This window comes from Hippocampus zosterae, chromosome 18, assembly GCF_025434085.1.
Source record: "Hippocampus zosterae strain Florida chromosome 18, ASM2543408v3, whole genome shotgun sequence".
NCBI lineage: Eukaryota > Metazoa > Chordata > Actinopteri > Syngnathiformes > Syngnathidae > Hippocampus > Hippocampus zosterae.
Genome location: NC_067468.1, coordinates 12,563,171 through 12,583,184, shown reverse-complemented (window position 1 = coordinate 12,583,184; position 20,014 = coordinate 12,563,171). Strand labels below are relative to the sequence as shown.

The 20,014-nt window shown below is 46.2% G+C and overlaps 1 protein-coding gene across 3 annotated transcripts in view; it reads left to right on the top strand.

Annotated features, from left to right (window-relative positions):
* Positions 1-11,423, top strand: part of strbp (spermatid perinuclear RNA binding protein) — a 45,409-nt gene extending 33,986 nt beyond the window's left edge. For 2 of the 3 annotated variants that reach the window (XM_052051506.1, XM_052051505.1), the window contains exons 7-18: positions 243-338; positions 440-551; positions 898-995; positions 1,659-1,764; positions 2,133-2,216; positions 2,656-2,864; positions 3,489-3,641; positions 3,746-3,880; positions 4,718-4,858; positions 5,437-5,566; positions 5,675-5,737; positions 8,408-11,423. In XM_052051506.1, the coding sequence (XP_051907466.1) occupies positions 243-338; positions 440-551; positions 898-995; positions 1,659-1,764; positions 2,133-2,216; positions 2,656-2,864; positions 3,489-3,641; positions 3,746-3,880; positions 4,718-4,858; positions 5,437-5,566; positions 5,675-5,737; positions 8,408-8,502 (1,422 nt within the window). In that variant the 3' untranslated portion in view covers positions 8,503-11,423. Of the gene's footprint in view, positions 1-242; positions 339-439; positions 552-897; positions 996-1,658; positions 1,765-2,132; positions 2,217-2,655; positions 2,865-3,488; positions 3,642-3,745; positions 3,881-4,717; positions 4,859-5,436; positions 5,567-5,674; positions 5,738-7,085; positions 7,523-8,407 lie in introns of those variants that run through there. The other variant, XM_052051507.1, reaches the window with a different exon arrangement.
* The last annotated feature ends 8,591 nt before the right edge of the window (positions 11,424-20,014 follow it).

The following is a 20,014-nucleotide window of genomic DNA, read 5'->3' as shown; positions in this document are numbered from 1 at the left end:
CTTCCCACACCCATCCTCCTGATTCACTAACTGACCCAAAACACACACACACACACACACACAAAAGAAGTACACAAAAGCACACAAAAAAAAAGTCATCCAAAAAATTCTGGTGTTTAGGCAGTTTGGCTAACGAGCGCTGTCTTTTCTGTACTATCACAGATTCTTCTGTCCCTCAATTTCTTCCCGATTCTTATTCTGCCGCCGTTCCCCTTTTTTTATCCCGTTTGTGTTGTCGTCAGGCTCGAGTGAACGGACTCAAGTCCTGCGTTATCGTTCTCAGGATACTTAGAGATATGTGCAATAGACAACCCGCCTGGGAGCCCCTTAACGGATGGGTAAGATTGGATGACTCGCTCGGGGGACGCATGTCGTCAATCTTGCAACGCATCGATGGAAAAATTTTTTTTCTTCTTCTTTTTGGCGCTTTTCTTGGCAGCCTTTGGAACTGATCTGCGAGAAGGCCATCGCCACCTGCAACAGACCTCTCGGGGCAGGAGAAGCCTTGCGCCGAGTGATGGAGTGTCTCGCCTCGGGCATACTGCTACCAGGTTAAAAAAAAACATTTCACGTCGAAATGTGGTCGTTACGCGATGCGAGAGAGAGTCCATTTAGTGACGTGAAGCGCCGCAAAAATCAAGTTGAAACCAACCAAAATTCAGATTTCATTGTGGACCGAAGAAACAAAATGCTTTTGTCAATGACATTGTGTAGCCTCGTTTATCGTTTGTGGGAGGGGGCGGGGCTTGTTTGAATCTCTTCCGGAGAAGTTGCCAATTCACATCATTTGCCACCTTCCCGTAGGCTCGGGTCCTAAAAAAAAAAATCCTCGTTCAATGTTGTTGAAAGGCGGCGAGAGCGCATTGCTTTTGCGTCATGTTCTGTTACTTCCACCAGGCGGTCCAGGTTTGCGCGACCCGTGCGAGATGGAGCCCACCAACACTTTAGCCAACATGACGGATGAGCAGGCCGAGGCCATTACCTTTAGCGCACAGGTACGGTGCACACACACACACACACACACACACATCCACGTTTGACACCCTGACAAGGACATTTACGCGTGTGTGAGTGACACCACGCACACATACGCTCGACTGGACTAGGCAGCGTTCCGAGCTCGCGTGTTTCTTAGTGAATCCGGCCGTCCATTTTCCCTTTGAAGGCACGACGAACGAGGCTGGAATGTAAATTTGGGGGGGGGGGGGGGGAGGATAATTTGTATCGGAGCAGATACTAGCGCCGATAGAAGAGAGGAAGCTGTTCTGTCATCGGGCGACTACGCCGAGCCTCATGAATATGCCGGGCACTCCCCGGATTGGATTCACATTAGCGCGGTGGCCATCGCAGGCCACCGCCACCGCCGCCCTCGTCGTTTGTGCGGGCTGACGACGCGCGCGCTTGATTGATTGCGATCGATGGACACGCGTCGATGAGATGAAGACGACATGACCCTTACCCGCGCGTCGGAGGCGAGCGTCGCCGACCAATGAAAAACGTCTTAATAACTTGACCCGCCCTCGAACGCTACCAACGCGTCACGCTCAAAATCCGGTGTGTGAACAAAAGTCCGCAAGAAGCGCGCGGTCAACAACGCGGGCGGCCGAAGTCTTTTTTTTTCATCTTCTCTCCCTCTGTATGCGCTTTGTGTTTGGCAGCGTGCTCTCAGGCTCATGGCGTTTGGACAGATCTGCAAAGTGCTGGAGATGGAGCCTCTTCCCTCAAATAAACCGTTGCAGAAATACGCTTGGTGTGACAAAGAAGGTGTGTGTGTGTGTGTGTGTGTGTGTGTGTGTGTGTGTGTGCGTGTGTGTGTGAATTCTTCCATTCAAGCTAAAACATTCCAAGGCTAACGTGGCCTTGCGCTGAGGGATTTCGGACTGAAAAGCTTCCCTGTTGGATCTCAAACGTCACCTGAACCCCCCCCCCCCCACCCCCCCAATGCGGCTCTGACAGCACCATCAATATTATTGTCAGGCCTCCCATTTCTGTTGACCTCCTCCGTACTACTCAATCATGGTTTTGGCAGTTTACAACTGGTGTAATTGCGTTGACATTCACGTAAAAAAAAAAAAAAACGCGCGTCGTATTTTGTAGAACGATGAAGCAAACGTGTCTCGCTCTCCTTCCAGGCTCGGGTTTGAAAAGGCCATACGACGAGGGAATGATGGACGACAAAGACCTCATCAAGAAGATGAAGCGGAATCTTAGGAGAGGTGTGCCGCCACGCGGAGGGAAGTCGCGATTCCCTGTAGATGCATTGGCGATGAATAAACATCCTCTTGGCAGCGGAATATTTTCAAACAAAAACAAGGCGCGGACGCGTTGAAGATTTTTTTTTTCTTTCTTTCGCTCCTTCTGCCCGTCAGCCTCTCTCCCTATTTTTTTTTTTTAGTCATCTTACATCTCTCGCATGCTGATCAATACTATCGATTGCCAGCGTTTTACCAGGCCGCTGTACCTCGATGGAAAACGGGAGATGGAGCCGCAGAATTACTTGCAGTGCGACGTTAATTGCGATATTTGAAAATACGGCGTTAAATTTTTATGCTGATTCCAAAATTGCACTCCCCCCCCCCCCCCCGTAACTGTTGAAATTTTATTAATTTTCTTGGCAGTTTACCAGATAAGCTAAATTCCCAAATTTTGGCTCAGTTCTCGACAGCAAAGCCATCGACTCCAACCAGCCAATGAACGCCCTGATGCGGTTGAACCAGATCCGTCCAGGTCTGCAGTATCGCCTCCTCTCCCAGTCGGGCCCGGTTCACGCCCCCGTCTTCACCATGTCCGTGGACTTGGATGGGAGCATCTACGAAGCGTCGGGCTCCTCCAAGAAGACCGCCAAGCTCCATGTTGCTGTCAAGGTAACAAAACTGTTTTTAGTTTTTTTGTTTTAGTTTTAGTTTTTTTTTTGCTGTTAGTGCCCCAAAATACATTCAGTTTTTTTTTTTTTTTTTTAAACACAGATTTTGAATGTGTGTGTGCGGAGGTGGGCAAATCTGTGTAATCCTAAAGTGGTCGTGAACAAAAGGCTCTCCAGAGCAAAGAGCGGGATAATCCGCTCGATGCTTCATTCCCATAAAAGGCTTTCTGCCCGTCTCCCTGTTTTTTTTTCTCTCTCTCTCTCTCTCTGTTTCTTTCCATCATGTTTCGACCGTATGATCTCTCCATCAGTAAACACAATCACCCAGTGGGTCCAAAAAAAAGTGTATTTTTCTTTTTTTTTTTTTTTCCTCTCTGCCTAAAACCAGGTGGAGAGATGGAGGCTTTTGCCGACTTAGTTTGTTTCATTCGAACCCTTCCACCATTTCAAAAAATCTAATCATGGTCCACTCGCCGATGCGGTCATTTTTCATGACATCAACATATATGACGTTTGCCAACAAGAAAATAAGAACCCTTTGTTACCTTTTTGCTATTTTAATTTATTTTATCCAGCTAGCTTTTAAAGCTCCCGTTTAACGTCACCGTCTTCGTCCCTTGCGCAGGTTCTCCAGGCGATGGGCTACCCGACCGGTTTTGACTCGGACCTGGACCCCATGAGCTCGGACGAGAAGTCCGACGGCGAAGGCAAGAGCGAGACGTCCTCGCACACGAGCAATAACGCGACGCACTCCTCGGACGGCTCCAACACGCTGGAGGTGGGCCTCGAATGCAACGCCGAGGCGAGCGCATGGGGGGGGACCTTTCTGATGACACCGTCATCGCATTAAGATGCGTGCGTAACCCCTCCCCCCTCCATCAGGTGCGAACTCAGGGCCCCATACTGACGGCGAGCGGGAAGAACCCCGTCATGGAGCTGAACGAGAAACGGCGAGGTCTCAAGTATGAGCTCATCTCTGAAAGCGGAGGCAGCCACGATAAGCGCTTTGTCATGGAGGTGCGTGTCCTTTTTCAAGACGTCAAGCAGCCTGATTGAAGAAAGTCCCGAACGGCGAAATTGTGTGTTCACACTGAACCGGGATTGCTAGCGCTGTCGGTCGGTCTGTTGCGCCAACTAGGGGGCGCTAAATTGTGCGCTCACTCACTCTCACATAGGCCTGCTTGATTATGGGAAAAAAAAAAATGACCCAAATAGATCTCTCAGGTGCACATTTTTAAACCCAAGTATGCTCACTATAATATTCGACTATGAGAGAGAGTGTGAGAGAGCAGATTCGCTTCCAAATTTGTTTGTATGAGCAATCAAGTCTGCGCTTGTTTTCTTTGTTGTCATTTTGCACAATCGGGTTTATCGCAGGGCCACCGGAGGACTTCCTAAAACAAAAGGCCTCAGATGGGGAAAAAAAATCAAACACAGGGATGAGCGTCAAAGACTCACTTGTACTCGGGCTGAATTGGCCAATGAAGTGCGATGCCACACACACACACACACACACACACACACACACACACACACACACACACACAAGCTCACGCATGCATGGAGGAACCAGCTCTCAGTGAGGCGTGCCGTTTCCTGACAAGCCTCGATGCTCCGTCGCTCCGCTGATTGATTAGCTAGCCTGTTCTGACGGCGCGGCGTCGCTAAGCAAGCGGGCGTGGTCCGTCAGACCGAAGTTGAGTGGCCCGTTGTCGGTTTTGGGACTGCGTTGTTGGGGGATGATTAGTTTTGACAGGGGTGTGGGGGGGGGGGGGGGTAATTAGCGCTATAATTAATGATAATTAGCGGTAAACCCCCAGATTTAGCGCTAATTATATTCTCTGCGTATGGCAGGTGGAGGTGGACGGACAGAAGTTCCGTGGGGCGGGCCCCAACAAAAAGGTAGCAAAAGCCAGTGCGGCTTTGGCCGCTCTGGAAAAACTCTTCTCTGGTCCCAACGCTGCTGCAAACAAGAAGAAGAAGCTGCTGCCTCAGGTCAGGAATGCACAACACGCCATGTTACCTCATTAACACTCTGATTGGTTCGTCAAAAGTTACGGCATGATCGACTAAAACCACAAATGCACCGATACCACTTTTCCCCCCTATACCAAGATATTTGAATTCTGGCCTCTAATTGAGTGATCATATCGTTAATGTCTTGAAATGGGATTCCATTGTTCCTGAAGTACACAAAACTTTATTGAACAGGCCACAAGAAAGATGATTTTTGTCTCCGTTTCGAGACAAACTGACAGAACACTCTCGCTTATCCATTGGTAGCATACGGTACACATTATTTGGCGTCAATATGTGTTTTTTTTTTTTTCTTCGCTCCGGTTAAGTGGCGATTGGATCATTTCCCCGCCGCAAAAGTGATACTCTCGCGCAGCGCAGTAGGTGGAAATGACGGTAATAGTTCAACGCGCTTAGCCTAGCGGTGAGCGCAGCCCTTAACTCCCAATTTACGGTAGCGCGCGGATCAGACGTCCATAAAGCGCGCCGCCGCGCCGTCGTTCCGACATTGGCACTCTCTAATTCCGTGAAATCTCCATTGTGTTCCCGCCGCTCAGACGAAAGGAGCCCTAGCTGCGGCGGCGGCGGCCTCGGCCGTGGCGGCTCAGGTAGCCCAAGGACGAGGACGGGCGGCCCTCGCGCGGGGAGCCTTCGTTAGCGCCGCGGCGCCAGGATACGTCACGCCGGGTGAGTCTTTGTTTTTTTACAATTTTTTTTTTATTTTGTGACTCCATGTCGGGTTTGTGAGCTGCGCACGGGTGCCATCTGACCCCGTTTTCGTGGACTCGTCAACAGGCTTCGGAACGCCGTACGCCTACAGCCCGGCCGCCGCCGCCGCCGCAGCTGCTCCTGCGTACGGTACGTGCGGCTTGTCGTTTTCCGCCATTGCAGCGCTCGCTTCTCTCTGTCGCTTTCAATTCCCGGTCCTCGCTCAACAGCATCTGCGATCATCCTCACGGTTCAAAGCTTTTTTGGTTTCCCTCTTCCGACTTGGACTCTTAACATCTCAACTCTCCTTTTTTTTTTTAGTTTTTCGGACCGATTGATTAAATGCTGATCGGGGCTGTAAGCTTTCTCTCCCGTGTGTGTGCATTTGGCGTTTGGTGTGTGTGTGTGAGAGATCTTCAAAGAAACGTGCCCTTTGGCTAAGTGTTCGCTCGCCACTTGATATTCAGCCAAGCACTGCTGTCTGACTTTCTGGTCTTTCAGAGCTGAGATCAAATGGGACTTTATGAATTTCGAAGGGAAATAAGAGCGTTGCGGCAGCTCATGTTTAAATATACGATCTGAAAGACGAGGTATGGGAAGTCGCGATTTGATGAAACGAAGAACTCGGCGATGGTGCGGAATTGCTGGTTACCGTACAACTTGGCTTCGACCACCGGAGGCGCTGTTGAGTCGGTCTCAACTCGATTGCTAATTAAAAGAAAACCAGTTTAAAATCAGCTTTTAAAATCACCCAAGAAAGCCTTCTCCACTGCACCGGCTGTTTTTCATTTGATTGTTTCGTATTTTCAGCCTGGACGTGTCGTATTTACTCCACTCGCCCCCCGCATGTTTACTTGACCGTGAGACGGGACATTTTGGAAACACTCTTATGCAGTTGTGCCTTTTTGAGTGGAAACAAAAGCACTTTAAAACCGCCACTGCGTACAAAGTAATGTACATGGAGTAATAATCATTTGTACAAAAAAAAAAAAAGAAAGCACAAAAAAAACAAAAGGTGACAAAAGTCCAACAAAATACGTCGCTCCTTTTTATTCGTTTAATTTTCGCGCGCTCGCCGGACGACCACCGGAGCTTCTCCCACGAGTCGGACAGCAAGTCCATTTCCGCCCACGAGTTGACGGCGGTGAAAATTAGGATTGTGCCACCCCCCCCCCCCCCCCCCACTCCCTCGCGCCCTCCGCCACTTGCAAGTCAGTCAACAGCTGTACATCGAAAAAAAAAACATTCCCCCCCCCCCCCCTCAGTACAATTGAGACAGACAGGAAGCAGCGAGGCCTGCATGAAGAAGCGCTTTGATCTTTCCCCATTCACAACTTTAACACCCCCCCCAACTTTCCCCCCGCCCTGCTTCCGCTGCTTGGAGATGCGCCGCCACTAACTCTCGCCGCAAGGCCGACTCGTCGCGGACGTCTCCTCGTCGTGAAAGCGTTGGCCGCTCACTCACGTCGAGCTCTTCTCATGTGTCCCCCCTTTCCAGGTTTGCCCAAGAGAATGCTTCTGTTGCCCGTCATGAAAGTACCCGCCTACCCCCTCCCCCACTACCACTTCTTTTAGACCAGCAGACGCGTAAACCAAACAGTTTTTTTTTCCACAAGGGACACCTTTTCGTCTTCTTTCCATACACTCTCAAGATGCAGAAATATATATATTTTTTGGGTGGGGGGGTTGTTGTTATTCCCCCAAAACATACTGCAGGTTTAACTTTTGAAGTTGAAAACTTGAAGGATTTATACTGTGAATTTTTACTTTTTTTCGCTCATCCTAAATTATCTGTTGTGATTTTGTTCTTTGCCAGAGCAGGGGGGGGTGCTTACTTTTGCAATACGTCACACGTATTCTCTGTAAAATATCAAAAGATGAAGGGTTGTATAGGAAGCATTCAATCATGTGGAATAAAGTTTATTTCCTATAAAAGTGGAACGCCGACTTGTGTCGTTTTTTCTTTTTTTTTGCCTCGTATTTGCTCAGCTTTCAGGAAAAGCGAAGTCCAATTGACGCCGCGCAATTAATTTCGAATCGGTGATACTCCCGCCTCGTACATGCGCGGCGAATTTCAATCTTTTTACGTTAATCCCATGTCAGCCCCCATCCGGGGAACCATTTGTGCAGCTATTAGTCTGATTCCGCATTCAGCCGCACGATCCCATTACCTCCCATGGATTAATATTTGCCGGGTTGTCCCGCCGGGGGGGGCACGTCGCAAGCAAGTGAGCGTCGGGCCGGTTTGGTTTAGCGATTTTCAGTTATTTATTTATTTGGGGCCATGTATTTAGTGACAGATAACCGATGACAAATTACTAGCGGTACCGAATATTGAATGGATTTGTTTCTGATTTCGGTTTTTGACATTTTTATTGCCGAACGGGTTCACGTGTGCTCTTTCGTGGCAAAATTTGAAAGGAATTGTTAGCTTCAGCGAAGACTGAATGGAGCGGAAGTGCGAGTGTGAATTGTTGTTTGTTTCGCGTAACAAGTCGATGCTCCAGGTTGCTGCTCCAAAGAGAATGGATGGTTAAAAAAAAAATCTCGTATCCAATTTCCATACTTCATTTGTTAGTATTTTAAATGAGTTCCGATGAAGTTTTGTTTTTTCTTCAAAATGTCACGTCAAATTGAAATGTATAAAATGCCACTTTAACCAAAATTTTGGGGTTGGGGCTGGAACTATTCCAAAAATGGCTCCGCCCCTTGAAGTGACGCCGCTGTTAAATGCCAACCTAACCTTCCTCCTGGTCCAAAGTCTCAAGATGTTTCACTATTGTGTGTTTTGTGTGTGTGTGTGTGTGTGTGTCATTCCAGGGGGTCTTTTCATAGACAATCCCTTCTACCAGCCACGGACCCTCGCGCCCTTCATCATCCACCTGGGCCCCCAGGATCTCTTTTCTGACTTCTAGAGGAGATGACAGGTTTTTCGGGTCGCCCCCCTCCCTCCCACCACCTCGTCACACGTTACTCTGCGGCGGCTCACACTTCCTGCCTCTTTCTTTTTTTTTTTTTTTTTTCCTGGGAGGCCTTCCTCTTCTTGCTGCTGCGCTTGGATTTCTAAACAGGCAGCAGAACGTGACAGCTCCTCTCTTCTTCTTCTTCTTCTTCTCGATGAAGCGGACACCTCATGATGGGAGGAGGAGATTGGGTGAGGGGGTCGGGGGGCTATGGGGTGGCTCTACGTGACCCTAAAAGCAATACTCGCATTTGGCGAGAAAAGCGTGAGCGAGCTGCTCTTTCAAGCAATAGCAATACACACGAACTCCTCTCTTCAAGAAGAATGTCCGGCGAGTTCACGCGGCGTTGCAATAGCTCATCTTGATTGTATCCAAATTGGGTGTGCGTACATGTGCGATATGACACACACACACACACGCACACACACACACGTATATATAAACAAACAATGTGTGGTAACTACAATATTATAACGATGTAACTATGTAAATACATTTTAAAGGATAACTTATTGTTATAAATTATTTTAGGACGATGCAGTGACATGTGCGTGTACTAAGGCACTCTAGCTTTCTTCCAGTTTTCTATAACACGAGCGACTCGTAGGAGAAACCAATATTTATCTTTAGCCATTATTCCTATTAATCGCCGCTCTTAGAAAAAAAAATAAGGACTTTCCTTTCCTTCCTAGACGTCGTTCTGAGCCTAACGCCACGAGGTGCTCGCTTTTTCTTATCAGCGAATCACACACACACACACACACACACACTTTCTGCAAGTAAGCACATGTTCTGAAGCCTCACCGCTGGCAGGGAACGCCCTTTGTGTTTGTTTGTTTGTTTGTTTGTTTGCGTGTGCTCATCTATGAAACATGTCCGCCGTGCCGGTCAGCTCCGAGGGGAATTTTGCTCGTTGGCCTTCATGCGCAAAAAGCACACGCGTCGCACAGCGTCATGACTCGATATTGAACTCGCCGCACATCCGGGCTTTTTAAGGTCACTATTTCGGAGTTTATGTTGCATCGTTAAGGGTGGAAAGTGGCCTTTTGACATCAAAATGTGCTGCCCGACGGACGGACGGACGGATAGACGGTCGGAGACGAAACGCAAAATGTTCAATGGCTGTATTTGGACACTTTTGGGAGATGGAGCGTGTCTTTAATTGCAGTTTTGTTATTTTTGTTTCGTTTAGTTTCAGCTGCCAAATTAGTTTGCGCCTGTCGTTGCCCATGTTTAATTCCAGTGAGCGTGTCTTTTCAAAGGTTTGTAAACTCAAGATAAATTTTAAAAAAATAGCCCGACAAAAAGTCATTTTGAACAACCGCCAATGCCTTTGCCGACGGAAGCCCCGTCGCTGCCACGTAAAACAAACGCTCATGAGCACATTGTCAAATATCATTTTGACATCATGAGTGATTAACATTGCTAAATCCGCCATTTAAATGCAGATGATAATGAATTTTTATTTTTTTTTGGGGGGGGGGGGTGATTGGCACGTAGAAGCCAAGGTTGAGGACAGCTCCACGCATTATTGCGTGGAACCTGACCTTCTGACCTTTGACACGTCTTTTTTTCCCCCCTTCTGCCTGGTCTCTGCACGTACCCCCCCCCCCTTCCACTCTCCCCTCTCTCCAGATGGCCCCCATTAATGAGGCAGACAGTGAGCAACCTCCTCGTTTCCCCTCCGGCCTCCCGAGTGGCATGCTAGCAGTCACCCTGGCCACGTGCATTTAAAAAAAAGGAAAAACGCCATTTTAACAAGCCAAGTTGATTAGAAAAGAGCCTCAATGACGACAGCAAATATGAACAACTGTCTCCTTGAACATTTTTAAAAATGTTCAGTGCCTCGGAACTCGCTGCCTCGCACGTCCATATTTCCCGCTTGGTAGTATCGACCCAATGGTATCGAGGAGCTATCGAAAAAAATGAACAAGGACGTATTCTGGCGTGTTCAAATGCAGCCACTGAGCACGTCAAAGTAGCGCGCGCGGCTGTCGGGTTTGGAAACCACTGAGCGTATTCCGACTCCTTTGCTGGCCAGCCGAAATAGATCGCAAATAGATGCGGCGTCACGTTTCACTTGCGCAGTGGACCAGAATAACTGCGGATCATATCATTTTCCCCATGTGTGTGTTTGCGGGGGTGGGGGGGGGGGATTATCTACACGCTGCACACACACACACACACACACACCCATGTAGCCAGACGCTTACACACATGAAGCATGTCGTCGCATTCATACCTGCTGGTCAAGGTTCAACATTTGGAAGGATGGAACGTTTAGTTTGAGAATGTACACGGTGTTGTTCTCGTGATTGTAGAGTAGAATGTATTTACTCCTATAGAGTAAAGAAAATATATTAATACAACCTATATACAGTATATGGTCACATGCGCAAAAAAAAATATTATATATACCTGTATATACAGTATATATATTTTCAAGCGGACGTGTTTTTGGGTGCATTCCAATTATTTTCTTCCGTTTTTATTTCAAACGTTTTGACAAAATCTAGTGTCTTATGAGCTTGTAAATATATTTTTTTGTTTTTTTTTTCAAGAAAGCCTTTGACTAAAAATAAATCAAATACAAATAAATAGATCAATAAATAAATAACCTTTTTTTTTTTTTTTTTTTGGTCTGATGCTGCCTATGAAACTGCAAAGCGATATTTAATCCTCAGAGTCTACCGAATTGATCGGAGTGCGCCGAAGGAGACAATAATGGCGGCGACGGGATTGTGCTGTGTTCACTGTTTGGTAGCAAAAAAAAAAAAAAAAAAAAACATTCACAGCAGTGCTGCTTTGCACTTTGTCACTTCATTTCTGCTTGTGGGAGTGAATAATAAAAGCGAGAAAGTGCTGAATCATTCCATTTGACTTCTTGTGTCCTAATTGTCAACTAATTGGATTCCCAAAGGTTGCTTTTCATAAAGAGGAAGGCCCTTTACAGTCCAAATACATCAGAAACAAAGTCAGTCCCCTCATTTGTTTTATTGCCGCATCACTTCAGTATCTATTCATGTATTTTTATTTTATTTTATTTTTTAGCTTCACGTTTCCGATATCGTTTGACAAACATTTGCTGTGCTTCACGCTAAAAATGTCAATGATGTGTCATGAGCGAGTGATGATATGTTTTACGACGACACGCCCTAATCACAGAGCCACGGTTGCGGCCCATAATAGGCACGTGGGTGCATAATTGGCGTACAAGTGTACGGCAATATGAGCCGTCAATCATCTGCAACCTTGCTGATGACTTGATGAGACTCCGTATCGCATGGCAACCCGGGGCAGGTCCACACTCTGGTTCGGTTTCCGATCGTTCTAATGGGAGGTGCCTTGGGTGGCTTTTCACTCTCGCTTAGCATGCGGTGCTAGCACGTGCGCCGACGTATGCCCGACTGTCACATTTCCTCTTCAGTCACCCTAATGTGGAAAAGCCTCCGGCTATGCCATAGGACACACAATCCCACGAGGAGCAATAAGGGACTCTGGCCTTGTGACAACGTGGACCGTGTTTCACCGAAGTAATCAACTCGCAGCTCAGGATAGCCGAGCTGGTTTTAGTACACATGCTCAACATTGTGACTGGTTCGATAAAAGTGTCGGGTAGCACAAATAATGTACGGCGACTGCATTTTGTTTTGTTTTTTTTTTCATTGACAGCAAGACCCAGTATGGTGCCAGTGCTAATTTCTTGTATTATTATAATTTTTAGTTATGTATTTATTTTAATGACACCTGTCGGGAAGACCCTCGTTACTTTCAAGAGGGACACCTCTCCGGTTTCCGCCTTGCAGACCGACTTTTGTCAAGGTAACGCACACGAAACCGCTTTCATGACGCTTGGGGGGGCCACGTTTTCTGAAGTCACAAACGTGTGCAGGTTTCCATGCAACTTTCTGAATGACCCTTGTGGGGACCATCCTAAGGAAACACACACACACACACATACCAGTAAAGGTCTCTAGTGGGGTTTTTTTTTTGGTTTGTTTTTTTGGGGGGCATGGGGGGTGGGTTCTTACATCCTGTCACAGATAAGCATTTAATTTCCTCTAGGTGTGCAGTTCAGCACCACCTTTAAAGACTCCTCTTTGAATATTTCTCCCTTTCAAGACGTACAAAAACTTAACAGATTTGCTAACCGTGCACTATAATTGTTTTATAGGATGCTTTCGCGCTGCAGAGTGCATGCCGACGTTGACTGCCGAGCACCTGTCCAATATGAAGACGCCTATCGCGAACGCATGGACGGAAGCTTAAAGCGGGTGATCGTAGACGATTGAGTTAAGCACGCTCGCCGTGGTACAAAATAACCTCTCGCGGCGCACGCATGCATACAAAGTTAGATGTCAATCATGCCGGCGGGATTGTCGGAGCGACAGTTGCCGTAACAGTCAAAGCACAGACACGTGCGCAATGAGGTCAGGATGTTTTGGGAATTTCTGTCCCGCTAAGCAGTGTTGTTTATGTAGCCGCATTGTACAAGTGCCCAAGTTGGGAAAAAAAAATCGGAATAATCATGCGTGTAAAATTGGTTCAGTGGAATCATTAATGCACTTAACTCATTCGTTACCAGCCAATTCTAGACCATGTCTGAAAAGACGTATAAAAACGTCTTTGGGAGTGAATGAGTTAATTAGATGGATTCACTCTAAAAGAAAACAGCTTGAGAGCACATGATCATTGTTGTGTTCTGCGATGTTCCATTACATCCTGGAAAATAACTTTGGTTGCTTGGCAGGCCCGAAAAAGACCCAACGAAATGCATACGCCCCATTAAAACGATACACGTTGCCTTATAAGCAAGCGTCAGAAACCTCAAGTAATTCTCACAAGTATTAAGTCACATACAACATGTTCAGCGTGAAACGATGCGGTGAAGGGAATCCGTGGGAAATTGGCACCGGGTTGCTAACTGCATTTATAATCCGATTCAAAATCAAAGTGAAATATTTTCACGGTTGGCAGCGAATTTCAAAATTGTCATTGGATGCACGGATTTTCCTCAAATGTTTTTTGGTGAGCCATCCTGATGAGATGAGCTGCAATCAATAATCGTGTCAAGTGAAGGGAGCACTCTGCAGACATCCCATCTCATCGACTTTCATCAATGCATTTACCAACTGGGGTTAGGGAGCAACAGGAAAGCAGGTTTTCGAGTGACCAACCGCAAAGCTTAGATCACTCCCCGAGTCCTAATAACCTTCACCTCTCCCCTGCCGAGTTAATGGATTAACACCGAGTGGTTGCACAATGACACGGTAAAGAAAATCCATCAAATGTATGCTGCGGTGGTAAAGAAGCTCAATAACGAGCGTCAGGGACGAGCCTCGGGCGGAAAATGTCGGTGATTAACATTTTGGATTCATGCATGGGGACAACAGTCGCTCAATAAAACGTGCTTGTTGTTCATCGACGCTGCTATATGGCCGCCGATGCAAAGTCGGGAGCGAGGGGGTGTGAACACTGTTGGGCCAAATTTGAGCATTTTCCCTTTATTTATTGACAACAATACAAATAACGGCGAGTAAACGTTTCGTTTCATTTCACCGTATGGAATTGTTCACAATCGGCTTGCTTTCACCGATAAAAGAAATCAATAGCGCCATCAATCAATTGATATGGCAATAGTGCTTGATCTCACAGTAAAAAAAACGAGAGTGTAACGGAACATTACGATATACCTTCACCCGATACCGCATGTCTACCGTATTCGATTCTTGAGTTGAATTCCCCCGACATGCTTTGATGAATCTCATCCGACTGTGTTTAAGTCAAAGCGATTCATCACAAAGCGCCTACGGGCTTCACGGTTGACTCACAATGCAATAAAGAATAATATACACAAAGGAAGCAGCTCCGAAGTGGGGAGGGATTCAGATATAATTTTCAGCAGACCGCAATCATCAGGATCTCATATTTGATCGCATGGTGGGAAGAGACGGGGGAGGGGGTCGGGGGGGGGGTGCATGATGCATGATGAAATAAGATTGCAAGGTGTGGGAGTAACATGACCTCGGGTTAACAAAGAGCAATGGAAAAATACGGGCAGGTGGGCAAGGGAATCGATGGATGAGGGAGCAGGAGGCAAGGCGGACTTGCGGATCAAGTTCTATGCCTGACGCCTGACGCCTTACTGACGCCCTTGCGGGCTCCAGCTCGAAGCTTCGGCTTGACAGCTGGGGTCATCCAAGTCGAGCGCGCACAAAATACACAAACCTTCTGGAGGGTCTGCAACAAAACAAAGCTCCTGTGAAAGCGAAATAGATTTATTTTTGGTGTGTGTGTTTAAGGCAGGATGACTCGCCTACCTGTAAGTACAGTATAGAGCGGTAAAGTACCACTTTTACCATCGCGCCATCCGTCACAGCAGCTGCTTGTCCAATTAAGCCACCGCGCGTGTTTTTCACGCTATTAAGCGGGTGAATACATCCGTGTTTTGGAGGACACCAATTTAGTGACTCCTCATGCACTTCAAATGAACTACCAGCGGTTCTTGTGAAATAATAAATGGCTGCTTGAGTACTTTTGAGATGTCGGTGGAAATGGAGCGGCTAGGCCTGGAGGTTTGTGATTAAATTCGGTGAACGTTGCACCGTTTTCTTGGCGTCATCTGCTCTCTGGTGGAGCAGTACAGTCGAGGCCTGCGGATGGAATGCCGATTACAACCTGCTCAGGTAGAGAAAATCTTTTTATTTTTCGCAAATAAAATATTTTAAAAAATTTTTGTTTCACTTTGTTTTTATATAATACTATTGCATCATTGAAATGACACTGAATGTATTTGGTGTATAGGGAGAGTCCTGCACATTTCTCTTCAGCAAGCCGGTGTGTTCCATCGTCCCGAGACGGCAGCACACAGCCTTGATGCACTTGACCAAATTCAACTCGGCTCGGCCTCCGCCTCACCTGTGATCCTAATGAGGACAAACCATATAAAGGTATTCACGAGATGAATGGATAACTATCATGTCCATGTCCAGACATCCTATAGTGATATAAATAACTATTGCAGAAAGTTACTTGGAGAAGCGAAGAGGCAGCTGGGGCATCATTAGTGCCAGCGCCTCCTGTCATTTGTCCCAGATGTTTTCTTTTCTCGTCAGAGTGAGTCTGACGTGACGTCTTTGTTGTTTTTTTTTTTATCTTCTCGCAAATCAAGTGTGAGACAAGGGTGGCAGCATGAACAAAGGTCAGATATTTATACATTTCCGGGAACACCGACACGCTTGACGCCTTTTGTAAATTAGCAAGCTAGGGCACCTGCTCTTAGAGGAGCAGAGAACACTGAGTGTGCACACACCGACATGTAACTGAGGATTTTTTTTGGGGGGGGGGGGGGGTGCACTCAGTTCAGCATCTATGATGCATTCATTCTGTGTCTCATGAGGTATGAGGAGGTCATTTGGCCATCGCTGTCAATCTGAGGGGGAAAATTTGAAGAAATGACGGCAGCCCCAAGTATTAGACCATCTATATACATATTTACATGAATTACAAGTCCATATTGTACATATTAAATAGCTAATTTTTTTTTTTTTTACTTCACGATTCACAAGCTGCGGTCGTATCTCTGAAGTCCTCCGGGGTTCCCCCATTGGAGGTCAAACATGCTTATGTAAAGCATTTAATACACGGAACAATAATTCGGTTATAACCGCTCATAAATTATGCAGCAAAACTGCCAAAGAATGGAGATTAAGAAAAATAATTGCTTGCAATAATATCACAGGAAAAAAGTAAGATTATTACAAGCATTAAGTTGCTATGGAGTTATAAATCTTTTTTTTAAATATATATACATATAACCTCCATTGTGATAATATTAGGAAATCAGACCATAAGTCAGATTTCAGTGTGTGTATGCCTCAGGTCATGTTTGCTCATAAATTACGGATGAATTATTGAAGGCTTGATTTGTTTTCACCAAGGTGAAATTTTGACGCATCCGGCGTTGCACACAAACACATGCACGCCCATGTACACGCATCCCCCTCGGCCCCCCAACGACAGAGTAGAACAAACACAGGCTTTCACTCCTGAAAATGACTTTGGAAGAAACGGTGAAGGCGAACCGTAGTCCTAAATGAAAAGTCCAGCCCATCTACTCCAATCACTTCCAATAAAGCAACACATCCACCATGTCAATGCCGGTGCCGTGAAAAGCTCTCCAAGAGGTAATGGCCGTCGGGCCTTCACTGATATAATTAAATGCACGAGGCGCCAACAATAACCAAATTAAACAGATGGTACCTACGTTATGCTTTGTAGTTAGTCAATAAGATTCATTTACCGAGATCATCTGAATATCGATTATATCCAAATGACGTCTAATTAAAAGTGTGAGAAGATCATTTATCGTGTCTCGGTTTCATTTGGGTCTTTCTGGGTCATAATTGTTTGTTTTTTCCACAAACACAATGTAACTGAACAGCAGATGACTATGTTGAGATTAGCACAGGTGCATACAACATGTCAGTGGAAAGAAAAAAAATAGACTTGACTTTCCCTTTATTCTTTGTGTTGTATAAAAAAAAAAGACTTCTAAGCTGAAGACACGTCATTGAGAGAAAACAAGAATGTCTTTATTGTACTGATCTATCTGTCCGTCCGCCCATCAAAACTGATTCACCAATTGTAAATATTTTTGACAGATCCAGGGTAATTTATTCGTGTGTGTTGGGTATAATATGAAAATACCCGTCGCTTATTTTAGATGCAAAGCTTGAGTACAACATATTCATGATTAAATGCATTCATATGTGTGAGTGGGTGCATGAAGCTTTTTGAATCCAGTCCTTGAAATGTTGCTGTATTCATCCCGCGTCTCCTTTTATGGAATTCTTCCAGCAAAACACGTCTGAATAAAAGGGGGAGAAAGGCTGTGGAGCCCCGAGGGGCACAGCAGAACATAAAGTAAAACTGTCACTTCAGCTGGAATGTTTTTCCTCATTTTAGCATATGGCACCATCTAGTGGCTCAAAAGAAGAATCGCACCCAGAGTCACGCGGAATGGAGTCTCGTACTGGACCTCCACCCAGGTTGAAAGCCGGCTCGTCATCAGAGAATTACATTAATGGTAAGGACACACACTGGCGAGTGTATCGCCATTCACACGGAGAATATTAATTGTTCTGCCTCTCTCAATCACTGTCGGATCTGCGCTACCTAGCGGTTAGCATAAGGAATTGCACCCGATTCAAATGATCCGAATGGAACCAGGTGCGTTGTGAATTACTGAAAACTACATTAAAGAATAACATGGAAAAAAATGTATGGATGCCCGTGGATAGTCAAAATAAATATGTTGAATTAATTGTCCCTGTTGGAGAAAATGTGACTAGTTGATTGTTTGCGTGGTGCTGTGTGAAATAACCCCCTGCCAACGTCCCCTCCCCTACATGCTGTGTTGTGTGTAAAAACTTAAATTATTGGCTGTTATGTATTGTTTATGCGTCTCGCAATGGTAAATTCATAGTGTGCAAGCCAACATGTTTTTCTTCACCGTGATTTGTGATGTGCGGATTGTATCATAAATAACTGGAATGATGTCATGAAACAGGAAGGTGGGAGGGATTTTATTTACAAGGTCAATAAAAGGTTAGAGATAGTTGCGTGTTATGCATTCCTCCACAAGAGCTCTAGAGGTGAGGGTATCGGGAGCGCTTTCACGGGGAGCTACAGTGGTCAAGCCTAACATAGCTTCACGGGGGCCATTGGGAACTGTAATTTCCCCCGTTTGCAGCTCCACACTATGCAGGACTGCGTTGGGCCGCTTTGGCAATGACCTCATCTCAGTTTTTTATTCAGTAGAAAAAGCAGCCTGTAGGTGCACCTTGTCTGCAGCTTCCATTTCATCCAGTAGATGGCGACAGCCTGAGTTTGAAAAAGGACTCAACGAGCCTCTAACATCAGAAAAATAATGAGGTGAATTTATTGTATGTTGTACTGAGAACGAAAAGACTTCTCACATGTCATTGGCCCGTTCTCCTTTCGGGAAACACAACCATTCCCTCATCACACTTGAATGAATATATTCCTCATCATTTTCATGCATAAAATGGAGGCTGTGTGTCCATTTTATGCAAATGTGCTCTTTATTCTTGCTTTTGTCGGCCTTTCGTGCACCCTAAAAGATCTCCATCAGTTTCCCCGGAAGTCCGCAGTCAACCCTTCCACTGCCTTCTGCTTCCCGGGAAAACATTGATGACAGCTGATTTTGACATCTTGTGTGTTTCATTTTACATGAAGTCCAGCCTTGCCTGGTGCACACGTGTTAGATGTGCCGCTTCATTCATGTCCTTGAAGCGTGTGCCCGTATTTCTGTGTGTGCTGTGCGCGTGGGAGATGAAGGGGCTCAGATGTGTAAGTACACGTTTAATTATGCGAATGGTTTGCATTTCCAAAAATGATGTGACTGTGCACGTGCGCCTGCGCCTGCGTCTTGTGCACGGCGCCTGATTAAATCAAAGCAGTGCCCTCTGGGTGCAGGCGTGCATGTGTGGGTGTGGGTGTGTGCATTCGCCAATTACTGTAGATTGAATTAATGTGGCGCCTGTGTAAATGAGCTGGGGGGTGGGTGTGGGGGGGCGTGAGCGGGTGGACCTGCTTCAGTTGCTGCTTTTGCTGAACAATATCCAACACACACACACACACACATACACACATACATACATTAACGCATGTACACCTGCTAATGATCGCCGGCATGCACATTATCTTTGTTTCTGGTCACATTTTTTTAATGCACTTATTCTCATGTGGTCTACTTGTTTTTTTGTTTTTTTTTGCGCACACACCAACAAGACAGGCCCCCGCACATACTCCTTTCATTAGAGAGATGCTGGCAGATACATGCTGGGATTCTCCATTGTGCTCCCTATCAGCCTGTGGGATAGGGCTCGCTAATTAATATCTAACTGACGTCCGCCTCCGAGCGGCAAGTGGGGGGGATGTTGAGATAGGGGACACAGAGGAGGGAAAGCGGGAGGGTTGTGTGGGGTGGGGGGGGGGGGGGTCTGCAGAAAGATAGCCAATGAAAGAAAGACAGCAAATGACCACCTGGGGCAAGTCGCCCCCTGCTGTGGAGTGGCAGTTCCTGGCATGTGCGAAATGTGCGGGTGCGCATTAAGGAGGGCGTGGGGGTCGCTGATCATTATGATAGAGGATGATAAGCATGTGGATGACTGGATACAATTCTTGGTTGAGGATTCTTTAGTATTGATTAGTTTTTTTGTACAACAAGCACATTTCATTTTGATCTTTTGTGACCTTTGTGGTAGATTTGAGTCCATCAGGTTGAAAAAAAATGTCAAGTGAAGACTGCTCAATAACTTGTTAGCTGCCGTGTGCTTTCCACTTGTGATTAAAAAAAAAATGCGCGTGTTATGTTTCAGCATCACAGACCGTGTTGGACTCGCTGTAAGAAGCTGTATGACTCCATTTTTAAACCTGA